This window comes from Lacerta agilis, chromosome 1, assembly GCF_009819535.1.
Source record: "Lacerta agilis isolate rLacAgi1 chromosome 1, rLacAgi1.pri, whole genome shotgun sequence".
Lineage (NCBI taxonomy): Eukaryota > Metazoa > Chordata > Lepidosauria > Squamata > Lacertidae > Lacerta > Lacerta agilis.
In genome coordinates, this window is record NC_046312.1 from 70,384,800 (window position 1) to 70,405,368 (window position 20,569).

A 20,569-nucleotide genomic window follows, 5' to 3' on the forward strand; every position below is an offset into this window, starting at 1 on the left:
TAGCTTGAATAAGTGCATAAATGATAACTTTGTATTTTTCTACTATGTATTTTATAATGCATTCCTTTAAAATAACAATATAAATTAGATTTTAATATTTCAATGGTTGCCTTGATAGAATTTTATTAACCTTACAGAGACTTCTATTTTAGTGTGCATCCATTTTTATGCTTAAATGGTTTTTTTTTATATTGCTACATAGCTTAATGTAAGCACAATAAAATTGTTTACCTTGGTGTGCTGTACTTACATTTTTAAGGTGGTATTTTAATACGAAATATTTTACTACATATTTGATATGCCTGCAATAGCAATGATAATAAATGTTTAAAATTTAAATACGAAATATATCTTTTGTGATTTTTCATGATCAGCCACATGTTATGCTGCTGTTGGGAAGAAACCATATACATGAATAAGACTTTTTAATAAATGAATTAAGCACACCCTCTGCAGTCACAGTGCTTAACCATGCTTGTTTTCCATAACACCGGGTGGGGGGGTGTTCAGGGAGCAGGTTTAGAAACCTTAATTCCCATATGTGGAGTTCTGTCATTCTCATGAGTGAAGATCCAGAACTAGGACACTGCTTTAATGGGAGAGAGGGGCAAATACTGTCCTCCACCCGTGACAAATCCCCACTAGTAGCGATTCTGTTATCGTATGTAATATGTGTCTGCATAGAAATCCATTCCACTTTAATAAGTGCTTAATGATGTCTAGATTGTACCCAAGATAAAATATAATCAAAACTCCTTTGTAAGATTTAATTATTGGCATTGTTCCCTTGTCTCTAACACAATTGGTACTTTTATTTATTTATTTATTTAAATTTGTATACCACCCTATACCAATAGGTCTCAGGGCAGTTCACAGGATAAAATCACAGTATAAAAATACATAATCAAAATTTAAAAAATAGTAAATAATTGTTCAAAAGGAATTGCAATGTTTGGCCTTCTTGTTTATGAGGACACCAAAAAAAATCTTATCTCTTTGCTGGACCAGTCCTGCCAATAGTAAGTTTGAGAGTGTCAAGCATTTGAGTGACTGCATGTGAACGGTTGCAGATATACTACCTTTGCTTTCCAGAGCAGCTGGAATATACAGTTATGTATGAGTGCAGGGAGGGGGTTAATAGCAGACCACACTGGGACGTCTCATGTTTCAGCACTGGGGTACAAATAGGTAGTGGCAGTACAGAATCAGAATTAGGTTAAACCTAGCTAGCTTTATGACATTACACTGAACAGAAAAAGATGATAATATACTGTGACTACACTCAGCATATTAAACATAATGCTTTAGAATTGGATGAATACATTAGTGGAAGGGTTTTATAGTACATAACTCCCACTCCAAGCTCTGCAGAAAATAAGTTTACAGTATTTTATTCCTCAAAGAGTAACTTTTATTTTAACACCAAGCAAATGAAGCAGGGGGATAGTTTTGTTGAGCTAGTTTTGTTGACCTCAATCAAACTATAATACTTAACATCAGTTGAATAAATATTTTGCATATGCTAATAATCCATTCTGAAGTTCAACAATTACAAATCTAAGTTTTAATATAATTTCCATTCCACAATTCCAGTGTATAGCCTCAGCTTTTTAAAGCAGCATGTTTTGTGGAAGGGAGCAAAATGGAAAACGGGGGTTTGCTGTGGATAAGTAGTGAGCATCTAATTTAGTAAAGATGTGACTGCTTGTAATGTCATGAAGATTATCTTGAAGTAGCAAGTGCAGTGTCAACAAACATACCATCCCTTCCTTAATTGTGGAGTCATAAGCCATACTATATGGAGCAAGGAACTCTTAATCTAGCATGGTGAGAAAGACTGATCCAAATATTTATTAGATGGGTTGTTCCAACATTGTAGGCCAAAACTTATTAACTTGTAATAAGTTTAACTCCTGTTAGCTCACAATATACAAGTGTCTGGGGCAACCCAATCAGATGGGCAGTCACAAATTGTTTGTTTGTTTGGGAGCAGGTCCTATTGAACTAAATGGTACTGTACTTTCTTCCAAGTATAGGCTGAGAGTTTATTTCTGATGGCTTTCCTCAGATTATTCTTCCGACCTAAATTTGTCCCTTGCATCTTAAATTAGCAATATGCTATTAACTACGGAGAAACTATTCCTCACAGGCCAGCAAGATATTTCAGGCAGCTCCCGTATTCATTCTATTTTATTCAGTTTCCATACATAGATGAGAAATAACATCAAAATCATGAGCCTTGAATGGTCTGTGGTTAAACTTCTCTGTTCTAAGCACACTGAAAATCAGTGTCACGTAGTGGACGGAATGTCTGCCTTAGCCTGAGGAAGCTGAGGTTCATATCTCCTCTCCTTACAACCATGAAGCTTCTTAGGTAGCCTTGGGCCACCCAACCCACCTCTCTTACCACACAGGCTTGTTGTTTGCATGAAAGAGAGAAAAGGCAAAGTGTATATGCTGCCCTGAACCCCTTTGGAGAAATAGTTGGATATGAAATAAGACAAATAAAACTATACTCTCTAGTTTATTTTTTTGAGTTTGTTGCATTTAGTCATAGATCCTTCATGGAGGATATGGCTACTAGTCAAGATGGCCATATGCCACCTCCAGGATCAGGTATGCATGCCTCTGATTAACAGCATTGTGAACAACAGCAGGAGAGGGTGACTCTCCTCATGTTCTGTTTGTATGTTTCTTAGAAGCACCTGATTGGCCTCAGTAGGAAAAAAAGCATGCTGATTTGGATAGGCCTGTGGTCCAGCAGGGCTACCATCGAGTTCACTGGAGAATACTGCATTGGCCCACATGGTTATAGTTCAAAAGACTCTGCATCCATTATACCAGATATTACCATCAGAACATATTATAAATGGTAGTGGAAGCTCAATTGTAACAGGTCAAAAAAGACAAAAAGAAGACATTAGTTTAAAATAAAGCAAGATTTCACCTGCTAGCTACTGGATCATTTTAGAAAGAGAGAGGGAGCATCCCCTAGTGGACTATAAGTATAAAGCAATATTGAAAGAGTGTTGGTCTGCTAAGATACCGGTCTTCATCACTTATCAAAAGGAATCCATACGAAACCTCGTTCATTTTGAAGCCAACCTGAGCAGTTACTGAGCTTTTGAGTGTTGGCTTTTGTACAGACATCAGGCAATTAATCTTGGGCTTCCGTTTGAGTCTGTGTTAGCACACACATTTCAAGTATCACAGACATGTGGTTTGTTCATCTAAAAGCTGACTGCAAAATAGTTTGCAGCAACATACCACTGACTAGCTACTTCTACATATACAAAGTGTTGACCCTTACATGTGCTATATTAGATGAAGAGAAAGAAATGGATACATCTATTTCTCTTGAGGTCACTGTGGTAAATGAGACTAATGAATATTGGTCTTTTAGTGCAGCAGCAATTGTGCTTTGGAACTCCCCGCCTATTGACATTAGGCAGACACCCTTGCTATATTGTTTTAGATGCCTGCTAAAACCTTATTTATTTATTTAATTTTTATACCGCCCTATACCTGGAGGTCTCAGGGCGGTTCACAGAAAAGATCACAATATATAAAATCAAAATAATAATAGCAAGGCTACCCAGATGTATAACAATTTAGCCATCCTTGTTTGTTTTAAACATAGATTTTTTGTGTTTTATTGATGTCTTTTTATGTAAACTTTTTTTGAACACTTTTGTGTTTTTAGCTGTGTTTTATCAACAATTTTATTGTGTGCACTGCTTAGAATTTTATGATTAAGCAGCACATAAGGTTTTCAAAATAAAAATAAAATATTGCATCATAACCTCCTGTTTTCCCCCCCATACATACAGGGTGTTGCACACAGCATAAAAGGTAAAGGTAAAGGGACCCCTGACACAGCATAGGTGGGATAAAATTTGCTGCCCTTTACAGCAACAGGTTTCTTCCCACTATATCTCCTTATGCTGATTTTGATATTGGGCGACACCTTGAAACAGTGCAGTAAGCCGGGGGTGGTTAACCTGTGACCTTCTCCATACTGGAGAGGTCAGCACTCAAACACCCATCATCTCTGACCATTGGCATTGCTGGCAGGGGCTGCTGGGAGTTGCAGGCCAAACAGCATCCATCAGGCCACAAGGGGCATAAATAACCAGCATCATATCTTTGCCAAACCCAACAGATCTGGTTCCTATTTACAACTAGATGGACTCACTAGAATCAAAGACCTAGGAGAGCAACTGCATATCGCAACAACTTTGCTGCATATAATACACAAAGTGCCTCAGGCTGCAGTCCTACACATGTGTAAAGGTAAAGGGACCCCTGACAATTAAGTCCAGTCACGAATGACTCTGGGGTTGTGGCACTCATCTCGCTTTACAGGCTGAGGGAGCCGGCGTTTGTCCACTCCACAGACAGTTTTTCCGGGTCATGTGGCCAGCATGACTAAGCCGCTTCTGGTGCAATGGAACACCGACACCAGAGCAGCACACAGAAACACCCGTTACCTTCCTGCTGGAGTGGTACCTATTTATCTACTTGCACTGGCATGCTTTTGAACTGCTAGGTTGGAAGGAGCTGGGACTGAGCAACGGGAGCTCACCCCGTTGCAGGGATTTAAACCACCGACCCAAGAGGCTCAGTGGTTTAGACCACAGTGCCACCCGCGTCCTCCATGCTTATATGGAGGTAAATCCAACGGAACACAATGGGACTTACCTCCCATTTAACATTTTACAGCTGATCACTTTGCCAATGCCTGTCCTTCCCACACATCTGGAAAAGTTGCTGTCCTTATTTAGAGGATCTCTGCACCCCCTTTAAATTTCCAGTCCTCCCCAATGAAGCTATTGGAACCCCACTTTACTGATCAGCAACAACAGCCCTGTATCCTCAGCTGCTAGAAACTGTTGCAACCTCAGATTGTTAGGTCTTCAACGGATATTCACTGGGTTTTCATAACTGTGACTGAAAAGCTCAAGCAGGCAGCTGGAAGGGATAGCTTAGGCTGCCGGGAAGCCTGGATGGGAAAGCAGATAATTTAGGAAAACGGACCCTTTCTTTGGCCAGTGTGAAGAAACGTATTCATGTTCATTATGAAAGCGCATGAAACATGCCACGCCAGTGATCAACGTGCAACAGCAAGCCTGAGGCTCCTCTACTCTTGCTGTAACAAAAACTCAGAATCTGTTAGTTGATTTCTGGGCAATTTGAAGTAAACCAATTTGGGGTTTTTTTCATCCCAATTGTTTAACAATGATCACAAAAAAACTTCTCTGCTTCCTCAACTTATACTACTGGGATTGGTGGAGCTCCACATGGGCGATTGTGTGTGTGGAGCGACTGCAGGATCAGTTCAGTTCTGGTACTCAAACGAACCCCCTGGTTTCGGAATGGTTTAAGCATCTGCCTCTTGCACCCAGCTCTGGTTACTGGAAAACAAAGTCGATTCCACAAGCCTAAAGTTTTCCGGCTCCTGGGTTCCTGTATCAGACAGCACCATCCAGCTCCACTTCAAGTTCAACTGGGCTTACTTCTTAGAGCTCCCAGGAACCTTCCTTACTCCACTCCAGAAAGAGTCACACTGACTGCTTGGGGGGGGGGGTGTATTTACAATAGTGCGATCCGATACTTGCCCAAGTAAATCCCACTGACTTTATTGAGGCTTGCTCAGTGTGCATTGGATAGCAGCCTCAGTAGGTGTAATACTTAGGACACCAAGCTCTCCACCCCCCACTCACCCCGCAAAGTAGCTAGAGAAGAAAAAGGAACGCGCTTCGGAAAAGGTCCGTTTTTCCCAGGAAGGCTTGTCTCGCAAACAACGAAACGAAAGTTGCTACACGACTTGTTACACGACTCCATTCTCTGGCAAAAGTGCGCAATGCGATCCCAGGCTCCCTTTGGGGCATTAGAGGCCTGGTTTCCCCGTGCGCTCCACCCGCCACCCCCCCAATCTGTGGCTGGGATTTTTTACAGTTGTGGAACTCCTTCCTGTGATTAGAATTGGTTGGTTGGCAATCGTGCGCACCTGTGTGTTCCCTCCCCCTCCGCCCATATCTAATTTAAACACAGAAATAAATGCCGCGCTAGCGCAAATTGGATTTTAAATGTACATCATCGCTGCCTTCGGGGGTCCAGATGTCTCCTGTCTGCGAATCGGTCACATCGGAATATTCGGAATAGAGGCGACTCAGTCACAGCGACTGCAGTGCGAAAGTTCTAACTGGAATACAGTACTGACCCGCCCGCTTAGAGACCTGCTCGGCTCTTATTAGAAGCCATACTGTAGAAGCAAATAGGCGAGAGGTGATCTCAATTCTGACGCGGAGCTGCCGGGGGGGGGGGGAGAGAGAGAGATGCAGAAAACTGGCGTGGCGAGGAGAAGGAGCTGGCTTCGGTCAGATATAATCAGAAATTATCTGAAGTTGCCTCTTCTTTTCTCACCCCCACCTTTTCAAAATCCTGCCTGCCGTTTGTCCGAAAGGGGGATAGGTATCCTCACAATCCCACAGAAGGTAAAGCCATTAAGTGGGAACGTTTACAAGAACGCTTTCATCTTTTCTTATATATTTTTTCTTTTCCTTTAAAGAGCTGATGGGAGGGTAAACCTTGTTTATTTTGAGCCACAACACTTCTCAAATCACAGGGAATTGATATCGAAAGAAATAAAAGGCACAAAAATAAAAATAAAAGGCACAAAATAATTGATATCGAAAGAAATAAAAGGCACAAACCGTAGTCCCACGGATTTCACTGCAAGGCGTTTTAAAACCCTGGTTTGATTTGTTGCAAGTGAGTTTCTAAAAAGTATTTCGCTTTGGCTGGGTCGTGCTCCTATGGGAGGAAAAGCACACCCGTGCCCCTGAAATCCGCACGTCGGTTCATGAACGGAATCGGGGACAGAAACGGATAACTCTGAGATAAGCGATTTTTTTGTGAAGCAACACACACACACACACACACACACAATCATTAACACCTGATATTACAAATTCAGATCAGCACCTCCCAACAAAGTAAAATAAAATAAAAAGCATAGGTACGTGGAACGAAACGAAATAGTTCCATAATACGATTACTTCGATGGGAAAGTCCAGACTCCAGCAGAAGCCCTTTCCAAACGGTGAAAAATATTATTTAAGCATTTCGAGGAGAAAACCATTCTCTTACAACGTCTTCACAAACCAAACAATATAATTGCCACGTTATTTATTTTATGATCCCCGAAAACCCCAGATTACGATCTCTCTCACACACTCTTGTAACAATAAGGTTCCCCCCCCAACCTTTCGCTATATATTTGGATTGTACAGTATGTAACTTCTTGAACGGATGGTTAATATAGATCGTTGATTACTTGTGGAGAGAGAAAATAACAGCCTCGAACAAAACCAAAAACCAAAACACAAACTATTAAACTGGCAAACATTCCCTCCTTATTACATATCTGCCTTTATGCACTTCGCAAATGACCCAAGGAGCCCGTGCAGCACTTTTTAAACGAATTAAAACCATGGCACGATCCTTTTTCAAGAATGCCATCTGGGCAAGTGGGAGCGGGAGATCTCACGCAGAAAATAATTTTTTGCATTAAAGTGAAGCGCATGTGATTCTCCCCCCCCCCTCACCGCCCGCTCCCCCTCGAGGTTCGCTCTCGGACGGCTGCCGTTTGACATTTGCAGCCACTTCCCCCCAGCCTTTTGCCGGACAGCGGCTTTCGCTGCCGTCCAATCCGGGCGAGGCTCTCCCTCCCCTCCCTCCCCTCCCGCCCCCTGCGAGACCCCAGCGACTGGCTCGGCGAGGCCGAGGGATAGGCCGGCAGGTGGAGCAGAGGTGGCCTCGGAGCAATGCCCACCCCCGCTTCTGGGATAAATAGAGCGGTTTGGATGGCATCCGCGACGGGCATTTCGTTTTCCCCATGGCAGGCTGAGCAGAGCAAGGGGGAAAGGGGGACCAAGAGTGAATGAAGCCCCTTTTCACAGCCAGCCAGCGCCTCCCTCTCCTGTCTGACCCGAGAAAAGAAGCGCACCGACGTCTGGCTTTGCTGAAGCCTTCGGGATTGAAGCCCCCTCGCCCCCTCGGAGTTCTTTAAAGCCAGGCGCTGAGTGCGAGGGTGGGCAGCCCGGCTCCCTTCCCCTCTCTCTTCCTCTCTCTCTCCCTCCGTCCAGCCTCTGTGCAGTCATTCCTCCACCGCCTGCGCCCATGGACGTGCTAGGCCACATGGAGATCACCGACGGCTCGCTCTGCTCCTTCTCGGCCGCCGATGACTTCTACGACGATCCCTGCTTCAACACGTCGGACATGCACTTCTTCGAGGACCTGGACCCTCGGCTGGTGCACGTGGGGGGGCTGCTGAAGGCCGACGAGCACGGCCACCACCACAGCCACGAGGACGAGCACATCCGCGCGCCCAGCGGGCACCACCAGGCGGGCCGCTGCCTGCTGTGGGCATGCAAGGCGTGCAAGAGGAAGACCACCAACGCCGACCGCCGCAAGGCGGCCACCATGCGAGAGAGGAGGCGACTCAGCAAGGTCAACGAGGCCTTCGAGACGCTCAAGCGCTGCACGTCCACGAACCCCAACCAGCGCCTGCCCAAAGTGGAGATCCTGCGCAACGCCATCCGCTACATCGAGAGCCTCCAGGCGCTGCTGCGCGAGCAAGAGGACGCCTACTACCCGGTGCTGGAGCACTACAGCGGCGACTCGGACGCCTCCAGCCCCCGATCCAATTGCTCCGACGGCATGGTGAGTTTCAGGTTTCCGCGCAAACGCAGGCCGTCTGGTTGGGTAGGTGGGCTGGGCCGCCTTGTGCTTGACTTGGCTCCCATGCCTTGAGCAGTTCTTTGAGAAGCAGGCAGCCCACAGGGGCGATTTTTATCTTTATGATAGCAAAGTGGGTATCTCTTAAAAGCCTGTTGGTCATGTAAGTGTTAAAAGTGCAGGAGCTGTGCCCGAAATAGAATGGCAGTTCTAATACTTAGATTTCCTTCTGTGCCATGATCTAGGGAGCCAACGGAGGTGAGACACTTTCTCCTTTAGCCCAAAGAAGCTTTCTCCTTTGTCTTTAGCTAAACCAAGCCCAAGATTCTTATTTTCAGTATCATGACAAAGCCCAGTGACATGCCAAGAAGTCACTACACACCCTGAGCATGCAATGAGTTCTTTTCTACCACCTCTGAGTAATCACAGTCCCTCATTGGAATGTAGACCAGGAGAACTGGGGGCATCACTTGCTAGAAGGCTTAAGCTCCCCACATCTCTTTTCAAATAAATGAAGGCTTCACTTCTATGCGCACCATCTTCTGGGAGGAAGCACCATTGTGATCACTGGGTTAAAACACTGAGCATCCTGCTTTTATCACTAGAAGTAGAGAGAAAACTTGTTTTCTGTACTCTGATTCCCCTGGAAGAAAGGTCGTCCTCTTTTAATCTTTGTGTCTTAAGAGTACAGGGAATTTTTCTTTGTTTTGTTACCCAGGAGCAGTCCTGTTTCTCCAGAGAACAGAACATCCTCTGGGTAACATCTTTGGCTAGATATTAGCCTTCTGCTGTGCCCTGGTCCCATTGGGAGGCTTCCTTGGCTGTCTGAGCCCTCCAAAAGAGGGGCTCCTCTTCTGCGCAGTGTAGGAGATTTCTTCTCTTTCCTTTGGGGATTGTGGTGACATGGCTCCTCCAATATACTCTCAGGGAATCTGGAATACAAGGGAGGAAACTTCTCTCTCTCTCCTGGTACTATTAGAGTAGATAGACCTAGATGATCAGAGGAGTGAAAGCAATTTCTTTCTCAGGCCATAATGAACTAGTTAGGCTGCAAGCATACTTTGGAGTAAACCCAAATGAATTCTGTGTAATTCAATTCTCAGCCTACAAGCACCGGACTGGGACACCTAAACCACCACTTTTATCCATTTAGTCATGAACTCTATGAAAATAATACAATAAAAAGCAACCAGCAACATAAAACACTGCGGCACCCATGCAGTTTACTGATCAAACTGTATACCAATGTACCATGAATATTGCTCTGTCTTTTTGCTGCTACAGAATGACATGAGTACTTTTCTGAAGTTCATGTCCTCTTGTCCTCCCAGGACATAGTGCTCTTGCAAGGGGTACTGCAATGACTTTATGCTTGGAAGAAGAAACAATAGCCTTCTTGCTTGTGATTTCTTGACACTTGGGAAAGAGATACTTATTTGCTTCTATGTAATAAAGTTGGGTTTTTGAGACAGTGGTATATCAAGTTCTGATCTCATGAAAGGGGCAGTTGAAAGCAGATGCTTCTATAGCCATGGAGTACAACCATCTTTAGAGGGCAGCCATTACAACGTTTTAGTACATAACCAGTGTTATTTACTATGCAAACCTATACACGAGTTCAATGGAACTTGCACCTGCTAATCCAGGACTTACTTTATTTCTGAGCAGATATGTGCAAGATGGCAGTTTGTTTGGGGATATAATGGGACAGATAGGACTGTGGCAGGATATTCAGCGACTGGCTATAGCTAGCGGTGATGTACAAAGCAGTGAGGACCATATCTTGCATTGTGCTAATGGTGGCTAGTGGCCTCATGGCAAACTGTGCATGTGTTAGCGGTGGAGGAGGAATACACCAAAGATAGGCAGTGTTTATGTATGAGAGAGGTATTGAGTGGTAACCAACAGCATGCATTAGGGACAGAGGCAGGGAGGGAGATTTTTCTTTCTCTCTCCCAGTCCAGTGCTTAGTACTGGAAGCAGGAGAGATTTAAGTGAAGTGGAATTTGCTACTCAAAAATTGCCTGTCACCTTCTTGTTCCATTGTATTCCTTACAACAGTGAGTGAACAAGCATGCTAGGGTCACTGAAGCACTGGGTTTGGACATGGCAGGTATCGATTAAGGTTACCAGATGCCTCAATTTCCCGGGGACAGTCCCCAGATTTACAAATCAGTCCCCATACAAAATCCATTGAAGTTGAAAAGTGTCCCCGGATTCATTGAAAAATATCTGGTAACCTACAGAATCATCCTCAGGTTTATTGGTTCATCTCAGTCCCAGCGCATTCAAAGGGTTGTATGTAAGGGGACGTAAGTGTAGTCACACACACACACACACACACCCCATAAGAAGTCATGATAGGAATTTATACAGTTGCTGAGTTTGTCTTTTGCCAACTGTAGTAAAGAGCAAATACATGTTAGAGAAGTCAAGAGTTTTAAGCAGAATGAGAAAACCACAAATAAACAAAGAGGTTAAAGGCTCATAAAACCCTTTAAGGATGGCATGGCCAAACTTGGCCCTCCAGCTGTTTTTTGGGACTACAATTCCCATCATCCCTGACCACTGGTCCTATTGGTTAGGGATGATGGGAGTTGTAGTCCCAAAACAGCTGGAGGGCAAAGTTTGGCCATGCCTGCGTAAGGTGACTTTTCTCCCCTTTTCATTTAAAGGGCTGGTTTGTTATGCATGTGTTTCCCAGAGCAGACACATAAAGTGTGAATGACATGTGTGTACCCTTAAGCACTCCTATACGCATTTGGACACCTGGTAGCCCTGATCGTATTTCTGACCTAATGTCTTGGTTTTGTTTCCAGCTGGATTACAGTGGACCCCCTTGCAGCTCCCGCAGAAGGAATAGTTATGACAGTAGCTACTATACAGAAACACTAAATGGTAAGTATCTACATTGTAAGAAATACTTTATTCTATGTTATGCTCTCCAAACACAGTATACACTTACAGACTTTGTTCTCTTTTTTATCCATGTGTGGGTATTCTGAAGCTCGTTTTTTAAATTTCAAATATTATTATTATTACTTTTACTACTCTGATCATTATTACTATTATTATTTTGATGGATGCCTTTTAATGTAACTTGTATATTACATTTTTTAATTACAGACCATAATCTTCTTTTTTTAAAAAAAATGGCAATTGGACTGAGACTTTAAAATTATTGGGTGCTTTTTTTGCCTTCAAAGGCCATTGTACAACTTGCATAAATATTTATTTATTGTTGTATTTGCTGATTACTTTTTCACCTCACCTTCCATACATGCAATCCAACATAATAACAAAATAAAACACTAAAGCACTCATATATAAAAACTGTAATAAAACAATGATACACATTCCAGCAATCAGAGTTTTGAAAACAGCAGCCCCAAACACCGTTCTCAGAAGGCTTGGGAAAAAAACAGTGTTTTTGGCAAGAAGATGCTATCTATGTGGAGGAAGTTTTTGGGGGGGAGGGTGCCACAGACAAAGTGGCAGCTGTGGGCAGAACAGAAGGTGAGCCCTCCCCCTTATTAATAAATAAACCTTTTAAATAACTCATTTGGCATTTAATTCCATTGACACCTCTCAGAACTGTATGGGGCCAGTTGATTCAGATATGAATTCATGTGTGTTGTTGTCAGTGGGGACCCTATGGCAAAACAGCTTTTCCTTGGTACTGCTTCTGAGACCCCCTGATCTCCTTGTCCTCAGATTCGAAGCAAGGGAAAAGTTCGGTCATTTCCAGCCTCGATTGCTTGTCGAGCATCGTGGAGAGGATTTCGACAGACAGCACTGCCTGTGCCAGCCTGTCCACGGTCGAAAGTGGAACCGAGGGGAGCCCCTGCTCACTCCAGGAAGGGGCTAGCCTGAGCGACGCTGCAGCCCAAATCTCCTCCCCAGCTACCTGTACCCCTCTCCCTCAGGACAATGTCAGCAGCAGCAGCAGCAACAACAACCCCATCTACCAAGTGCTATAAAGCCACGGGGGACAGAAACCACCAACAGGATCGGATCTCAGCCGACACACTTAAGCCTGCCTTCCGAAGATCAAAAAAGACAATACTTGTGGGTTTTTGGTTTTCCTTACCAGTTTTAATATGTATCTAATGATTCCAAGCTTGCATTACTTCAAAATACACTTATTTATTGCTTATAAACGAAAGCTATTTGTATATAGAAGAACTTTAGAATTGCATACCATGAAATGGCTAATGTTGAACCTGTGCTTTAAAAGGGGGTATCCTTACGTTGGAGAGTCTTCTCAGATCCTATGAGGAATAAACTCTTGAGGCAATCCTGCACAAAGGTTGCTTAACTACCACGGATTTCAGTCTGACTTGGCCTACAATCCTGTGCCCACTGACCTGGGGTTAGGCCCATGTAAGTAACTCAGTGGGACTTACTTCTGAGGAGGCATGCATAGGATTGCACTGTTAAGCAACCTAAGGCTCTTCTTATACACACTTGCCTGGGAGTAAGCCTCATTGGAATCAGTGGGACCTACTTCCGAGTAGACACATTACAGGATTGCAGCCTTCCTTTCTCCTCAGAAACATAGACATCCACGTATATTTTTTTTAAAAAGGTTGAGGACCATTTTTAAAAATACTTATTTTGTATACTTGTAAATAAGAGTTGCTTTGCAAAAAAAGAAAGAAAAAAGATTCCAACGAAACAACCCAAAAAATTTACGTATTTAATGTTGCTTGGTTTGTCGTGCCAAACTTTAACTTTATATATTTATACAATGTGGATGCTGAGAATGTTTTCAACAGTATTCTAAATAAAGAACCTTATTTATAAAACTGCTGGAGTTATTTTGCCTTTGGTTAGGGAATTTCCCTTTTTTATTTTTTAGGTTTTCAGTTTTACAATTACATTATTTTCCATTCTTACACAGTGGTTCTTTTAGACTTCCCACCCAGCGTTCCATAACAGTTCTTTATACATCTTGCTTAGCTGCATAGACATTAATTCCTTCACCTTTTCCCCCACATTCTCATAGCCTTAATATTGTCAACTGTTGGTCAGGTATCCCCTACCTGAAATTTATATTTGAGATCAAATTTTTGTAAATACTCCCCTAGATACTCCCACATACTCCTCATCTGTTTGTAATCTTGATTTCTTATTTTTGATGTCATACTTGCAAGCTCTGCATATTCAATTAATTTATTTAACAATTGTTCTTTTCTCAGAGTTTCTCTTTGTTTCCAATATCTTGTGCATACTATCCTTGCAGCTGTTGCATATAAAAATAAGTTGTGGGCTTTTTTGGTAACTCATTCCTAAGTATGCCTAGAAGGAATGCTTCCGGTTTCTTGGGGAATGTGGGTTAGTTTTTTTTTACACCATTTCCCAAAATTCCTTTGCCCGATTGCATTTCCACCATAAATGAATGAATGCAACCTCTGCATCTAGGCATTTCCAACAAAGTTTTGAACCTCTTTTGTACAATTTGGCCACCTATACATGCAGAGAGGTTCATTGTTGAATTCCACAATTTTCCCCACGCAACAATTTCAATATTATGACCAATATCGATGGCTCATTTTATCCCTGCCTCCTTTATGAGTTCATCTTTGGTCTCCCATTCTAACAAATAATAATAATAATATATTTTTGAGATTAGTTTTTTGTTGGGCCCCAAAATCACTTTTTTCAAATTCTGAAGCTTCTTGAATGAATCCTCTTTCTTTATCTCTTCTAAACATCTGCTTTGTTTGAAAATATTGAAACCAGTCAGGTATCCAGTTAGAGATCTCTTGCCTATCTCTTAGTTTTATATTGCCCTCTTTGTATTCAAGGAGGTCATTATACTTTCCCCAAGTCCTATCCATATTTAACCTTTTTACTGCAACTGCTCCTACCAGTGAAATCCAACCAGGAGTCTTTCTTTCTAGGATATCTTCATGTCTCATCCAGACCTTATATAAACTTTTTCTAATCACATGATCATAAAAACCCTTGTGAACCTTAGTTTTTTCATACCATAGGTACACGTGCCACCCATAAATCAGATCATTCCCTTCTAAATTCACTATATTCACATCCTTCAGTTCTATCCATTCTTTCATCCAGTTTAGACAAGTTGCTTCATAGTAAAGTTTCAGATCTGGGAAAGCAATGCATCCCCTTTGCTTTTCATCTGTTAAGATTTTATTTTTATCCTTGGTTTTTTCTTTTGCCATAGGAAGTTTAATATATCTTTTCCCCATTGCGTAAAGCAGTTGGAGAAGAAGAAGAAGAGTTTGGATTTGATATCCCGCTTTTCACTACCTGAAGGAGTCTCAAAGCGGCTAACATTCTCCTTTCCCTTCCTCCCCCACAACAAACACTCTGTGAGGTGAGTGGGGCTGAGAGACTTCAGAGAAGTGTGACTAGCCCAAGGTCACCCAGCAGCTGAATGTGGAGGAGCGGAGACGTGAACCCGGTTCCCCAGATAACGAGTCTACCGCTCTTAACCACTACACCACACTGGAGTTGGATATTACAGGTCATGATTGAAACAAAAATATCATTTGGGGGGAGGACCCTCATTTTAATTACAGATATCCTGCCCAGAAAAGACAGGTTCAGTTGCTCCCGTTTTTGAAAGTCTTTTTCCATTCCAGTCCCCACTCTGTTATAGTTGTCTTGAAATAAATTCAGATTTTCTGATGCAATCCAGACTCCTAAATATTTAATTTTCTTTTCCACTTTGATTCCTAAGTCATTTTCCAATTCTTTCTTTGTTTGGTTATTTATATTCGGAGTTAGCATTTTCTTTCTGTCTTTATTAGTATAAAATCCTGCCAGGTTGCCGAATGTTGTAATAACTTCCAAAGATATTGTTAGGCTTTCCGAAGAATTCTCTACTGTTATAACAACATCGTCCACAAAGGATTTGAATTTATATATTCTCTGTCCCATCCGTATGCCCTTTATTCTCTCTTCCTCCCTTATCTTTCTTTCAGGATCTTCCAATACCAGATTAAACAATAGTGGAGATAAGGGGCACCCTTGTCTAGTACCTTTTTAAATTTGAAATTCTGAGAATGTTTTCAACAGTATTCTAAATAAAGAACCTTATTTATAAAACTGCTGGAGTTATTCTGCCTTTGGTTAGGGAATTTCCCCCATTGCTTTCAGTACAGTGTTAGCAAATTCACTTCTTATTCAGTGAAGAATATTCACTCTCCCTATATACGAATAAGGTGAATTACAGTGCAATCTTACACCTGTCTACTTTGAAGTAAATTCAGTTGAGTTCAATGGGACTTACTCCAAGGTGTGGGAGATTGTAGATTGATTCCATCCTTCTCTGGTAGATGATATTGATGGCCATCAGCTAGGAAATCAAGGCTGCCAAGTTCTTGCCGTTTGTGGTCACAGTCTGTGGTATACCATCTTCAAGATTATTCAGTCAAAAGGTAAGATGTCATAGAATTGTAGCATTGGGAGGGACCCTAATAATCATCTAGTCCAACCCCCTGGTATGTAGGAATCTCAACAAAAGCATCCATGACAAGTGGCCATTTATTACAAAATTCATTTAAGACTTTTTATAATTCTATTCTCTAATGACATTCTGGGTAACAACCAGGCTGCATTTCAATTCATACAATGTTTTGCTAATGGCTGTAGAGCAGGAGTGGCTAACCAGATGTTGTCTTCCAGATGTTGCTGGACTACAGCTCCCTTCAGCCCTGGCCAATGGAATGCTTTTGCCAAATATATGCATATTTTTTTTTTTGTAAACACAGGTTAGTTAGAAAACTGCATCACAAAATTTGGATACGTGTGAATTTCAAAGGATGGTTATGTTTTCGGTTCTCATATTGTTTTGCAAATTTGAAAAATTCTGATTTAAATGCAAACCAAATGGAATTTCTCGCCCATCCGTACTTCAAAATCCAGGGCCCCTTTCACCGATGTGCTGCTTTTGTGTGAGTTGGCATAAAAGTTAACACTGAGGACCTTTTGAAGCATATTGGGCTTCTTATTCATGAGCAGATCATACACAATAGAGATGGGGTTCCTTTAAAGTTCTTCAATACTATGATAATCTTTCCTCTTTTTTTGTTTTGTTTTGGGTAATTACCAAGCTCTGGAGACTTTTTCTATTGTTGTTTGTGTGTGTTCTGTGTAAATAAATATCTGTGTTTTTGTAAGTAAGATAAATGTTTGAGGGTCACCACATATTACTGTTGTTTCCTTGATTATTATTTTTTTACCATAGCTACATGTTACTTTAATCACTTTCAACACTTTAAATGTGTGAAGTATTTTTAACTCCTTCTTCAACTGAAAAAGGCTCTCAGAGTAGCTTACCATGATCAGGACTAAGATGGTCCCTGCCCTTAGGCTTACAATCTAAAAGGCATGACACAAAAGGAAAAGGAATTGGGAGGGAGGAGGAAAATAAGGAGACACAGGCACTAGTTCTTAGTTCAGAGTTCTTTCTTATCATTGTTAACAGGGAGGGTAAGCAACATCTCTGCAAATTCGTCTTCTCTAGCCAATGGATGGTGCCAGGTTGGTATCTTCCTTGCCATGACATTATAATATATTTGTAATTTCTTACAAGGAATTGGACAGAAATTGTGGCAAAATTTTGATTCACCACCTTTGGTCGCTTTTTTATTTTACACTAATGCTTACTGAAATTGCAGCACATGAAGCTGAAGCCCTGAAACTCTCAGTCAGAATATTTGTGTTCGACAATGAACACCCTGTTCCACAAGTATTCCCGGATATTGAATTTCAACGATTTATTTTAGCAACCTAAGTTTCCACAGCCTGGTTCTAATGTTACAACAGAGACCATGCATGCATTTAACACATCCCAAAATAGGCCCATTAAAACACATACACAAGGGCTGCTTCATTTGTGACACACACACACACACACAGAGAGAGAGAGAGAGAGAGAGAGAGGCGTATGTACAATGTCACATTATAATGCCAGGTAATTATTATAAGGATAGTTAAATGGTCAGTCAAACCACCACATGGCTCTATCAGGCAGCTAGGTTCCAACTCCATTTCAGGCTCTTCCTTCCTCCCAGCTACCAACTGACATTGATGAGACACCAGAGTAAGGAATGATTCCAAAGTGCCAAGAAACAAACCCAACTGAGAATCCTCTCCTATTGTACTTTAAATGCCATCCACTGCTTTGGGAGCTGGTCATGGTGGAGGGAGGGGAAACAACTTCACTGTTCTCTCAGGTAATGTCAACACACCCTGAGTCTTCAGGAACTAATAGAAAACCCATCTAAACCATGAGAGTTGGTAGCCTGTTGTTATTATTATTCCTTTTCGCACCGAAAGTTGTTTTCAAGCAGCTGTGCCCTTTACCAGTAGCTCCCAGTTTCACCCCTGCTGCCGCGTGGCAAAAAAGGAGGGAGCAGGCAGGTTGAAATCAGTCCATGATATTTTAATAATCGCCTAAATAAAGTGTTTTAAGCTTAGTACGACAGATTAGTCAACAGGCTGCGGCAACACTCAGAACCTTCCTGCTAACAGATTTAGCAGCAGGGTTTATCCTCACATTTTTTTTTCCAAAGGTCAAGAATGCTGTCATATTCTGTATGAGTATGATTGAAGCTCAAACCAGGGTAGTCATTTATGAAAGCTAAAGCAGATGATGTCGGTGTCACTGAAATGTAGTGTCAGTAGATAAGCAACTGATGAGCATAGTTAATGCGGAGTGCTATTTAGAGTGTACTGTATCAGAAAATCTGAAAGTCCCTAAAACTATAAGTACAGCAGGATCATCCCCTACCAACCCCACAAAGAGTGACGACCATTTATTCACTTATTTTGGCAAGTGTTCCACAAATGAATTCCAGCGGCAGTGCAATAGACAGCTCACTTCACCTCCATGCCTTGGTGTGGTTTTGCTCCCAATCTATGAACTAGGGAACATCAGGCTTTAGCAGAGGGAGAGCAGGGAAATCTGGACTACTCCACTGGCTTTGCTGAGACAGCAGCCCCATTTGGCTCCTGTTTCCAGTTCAGACTGTCATTATAAAAGTACTACAATAAAACAGAGCTGGTTGTCTGTTTGCCTCTTTCTACTTCATCTCCTTTTCATTTTAGGTGTCGTGTCTTTTAGATGCTAAGCTTGTGAACAGAGACTATGTTGCTTTTTGTGGATTATGATCAAACCTTTTCAGCCGAAGAGCAGGGTAAAAATTATTTATACGAATAAAAGAACAGCTAATATGCTGGAGAGGTGGGGAAGAGTATTGACCAGACTTGGTGACACAGCCAGACCTTTAAAGCCCTAAACAGCCTCAGCCCAGTATACCTGAAGGAGCATCTCCACCCCCATGGTCCAGGCCTGACACTGAGGTCCAGCGTCAAGGGCCTTCTGGCGGTTCCCTCACTGCGAGAAGTGAGGTTGCAGGGAACCAGGCAGAGGGCCTTCTCGGTAGTGGCGCCCGGCCTGTGGTATGCCCTCCCATCAGATGTCAAGGAAATAAACAACTATCTGATTTTTAGATGACATGTGAAGGCAGCCCTGTTTAGGGAAGTTTTTAATGTTTAATGTTTTATCACTTTTTATTATTATCATTATTAATATCTGTTGGGAGCCACCCAGAGTGGCTGGGGAAACCCAGCTGGATGGGAAGGGTATAAATAAACTACTACTACTACTACTACTATTCTGCTCCTGTCTTCTCTGTGCCATTTTTTGACACTCTTTGCTCCACAGGCTAGTCAACATTGTCTGAAGATTTCTAGTCCAGTGTCATTATGAACATCCCATAATCACTTCCCAGCCTTATACAATGTTTACAAAAAGTCAACACGATGCCCCTCTCTTTTCTGGCACACAGAGATAGACTGAACACAGGAAAATTTCATTAGGCTCTGATGCCTGAAGTGGCCACTTCATCGTGCTTCATAGTACAGTTAGCCCTGTAATTTACATACAGCAGTGGGAGAGAGACCTGTGGCCTTCCATTTGTTGTTGGGACTCCAACTCCCATCAGCCACAGCCAGCATGGCCAATAGTTAGGTATGATGGTCACTGATGTCCAACAACATCTGGAGGGCCACCAATTCCCCATGGATGGAGTTAAAGAACCATATAGGTGTAAATGATCTCCCTGCCATAAAATCCTGCCACGTTTTTGTATGTCCGGATCAATTGTAGGAATATTATTATGGCCTGGTGGAATGAAGGGAGTAAGACAGTGGCAGATCCTGAACTTGGTCAGCATTATGGGTTTAAGGTACATAATTCAACGAGCTCATACAAGATGGACTCACAGAAGACAGGTGTATTCAGGCCTTCAAGTGAACAAATGAACACTCAAAGGGGCTGCCAACTTGGTGACTGCAATCACAAGGGCCTTCATTCGTGGCCCTGGGAAGTAGCCCCAGACACCGAACTTTTTTTTTTTTTTTTTTAAGTAAGCCTCTAGAGTGTTATGAAGCAAGATGTGCAAGTATCTCTGGCTGTTCCTGTCTAAAAACAGTGTTTTTAGCTTCTTCTTCTTCTTCTTCTTCTTCTTCTTCTTCTTCTTCTTCTTCTTCTTCTTCTTCTTCTTTGCATACTATCCTTCCTCTGAAGATCACAACATAAAAATAAGTCTACGAGTGAAGTAATATAAGTGAGCTGTTTGGACACCAGGTAATAGGAAAATTCCTAAAGAGCTGCTGTTTGCCCCTCCCATTTAAGGCACTTTCCCTGCTTCTGTTTTATATTCTAGCAGCATGTCCTTCCTTTTTTCACAGCATATATAGCATGCGTCTTTCCTGTGGTGGGTTTGTCTGATCAGGTATTATCTAGAAGATTTCTTCTGCAAGTACTACTGCACAATAAGTG

At 42.2% G+C, this 20,569-nt stretch overlaps 1 protein-coding gene across 1 annotated transcript; it reads left to right on the plus strand.

Moving 5' to 3' along the window:
* The first annotated feature begins 7,812 nt into the window (after positions 1-7,812).
* On the plus strand, positions 7,813-13,321 carry MYOD1 (myogenic differentiation 1). The gene is made up of 3 exons (XM_033153871.1): positions 7,813-8,727; positions 11,562-11,640; positions 12,457-13,321. The coding sequence occupies exons 1-3, from the start codon at positions 8,185-8,187 to the stop codon at positions 12,720-12,722; spliced, it is 888 nt and encodes a 295-aa protein (XP_033009762.1). The 5' UTR covers positions 7,813-8,184; the 3' UTR covers positions 12,723-13,321.
* Positions 13,322-20,569: the final 7,248 nt, after the last annotated feature.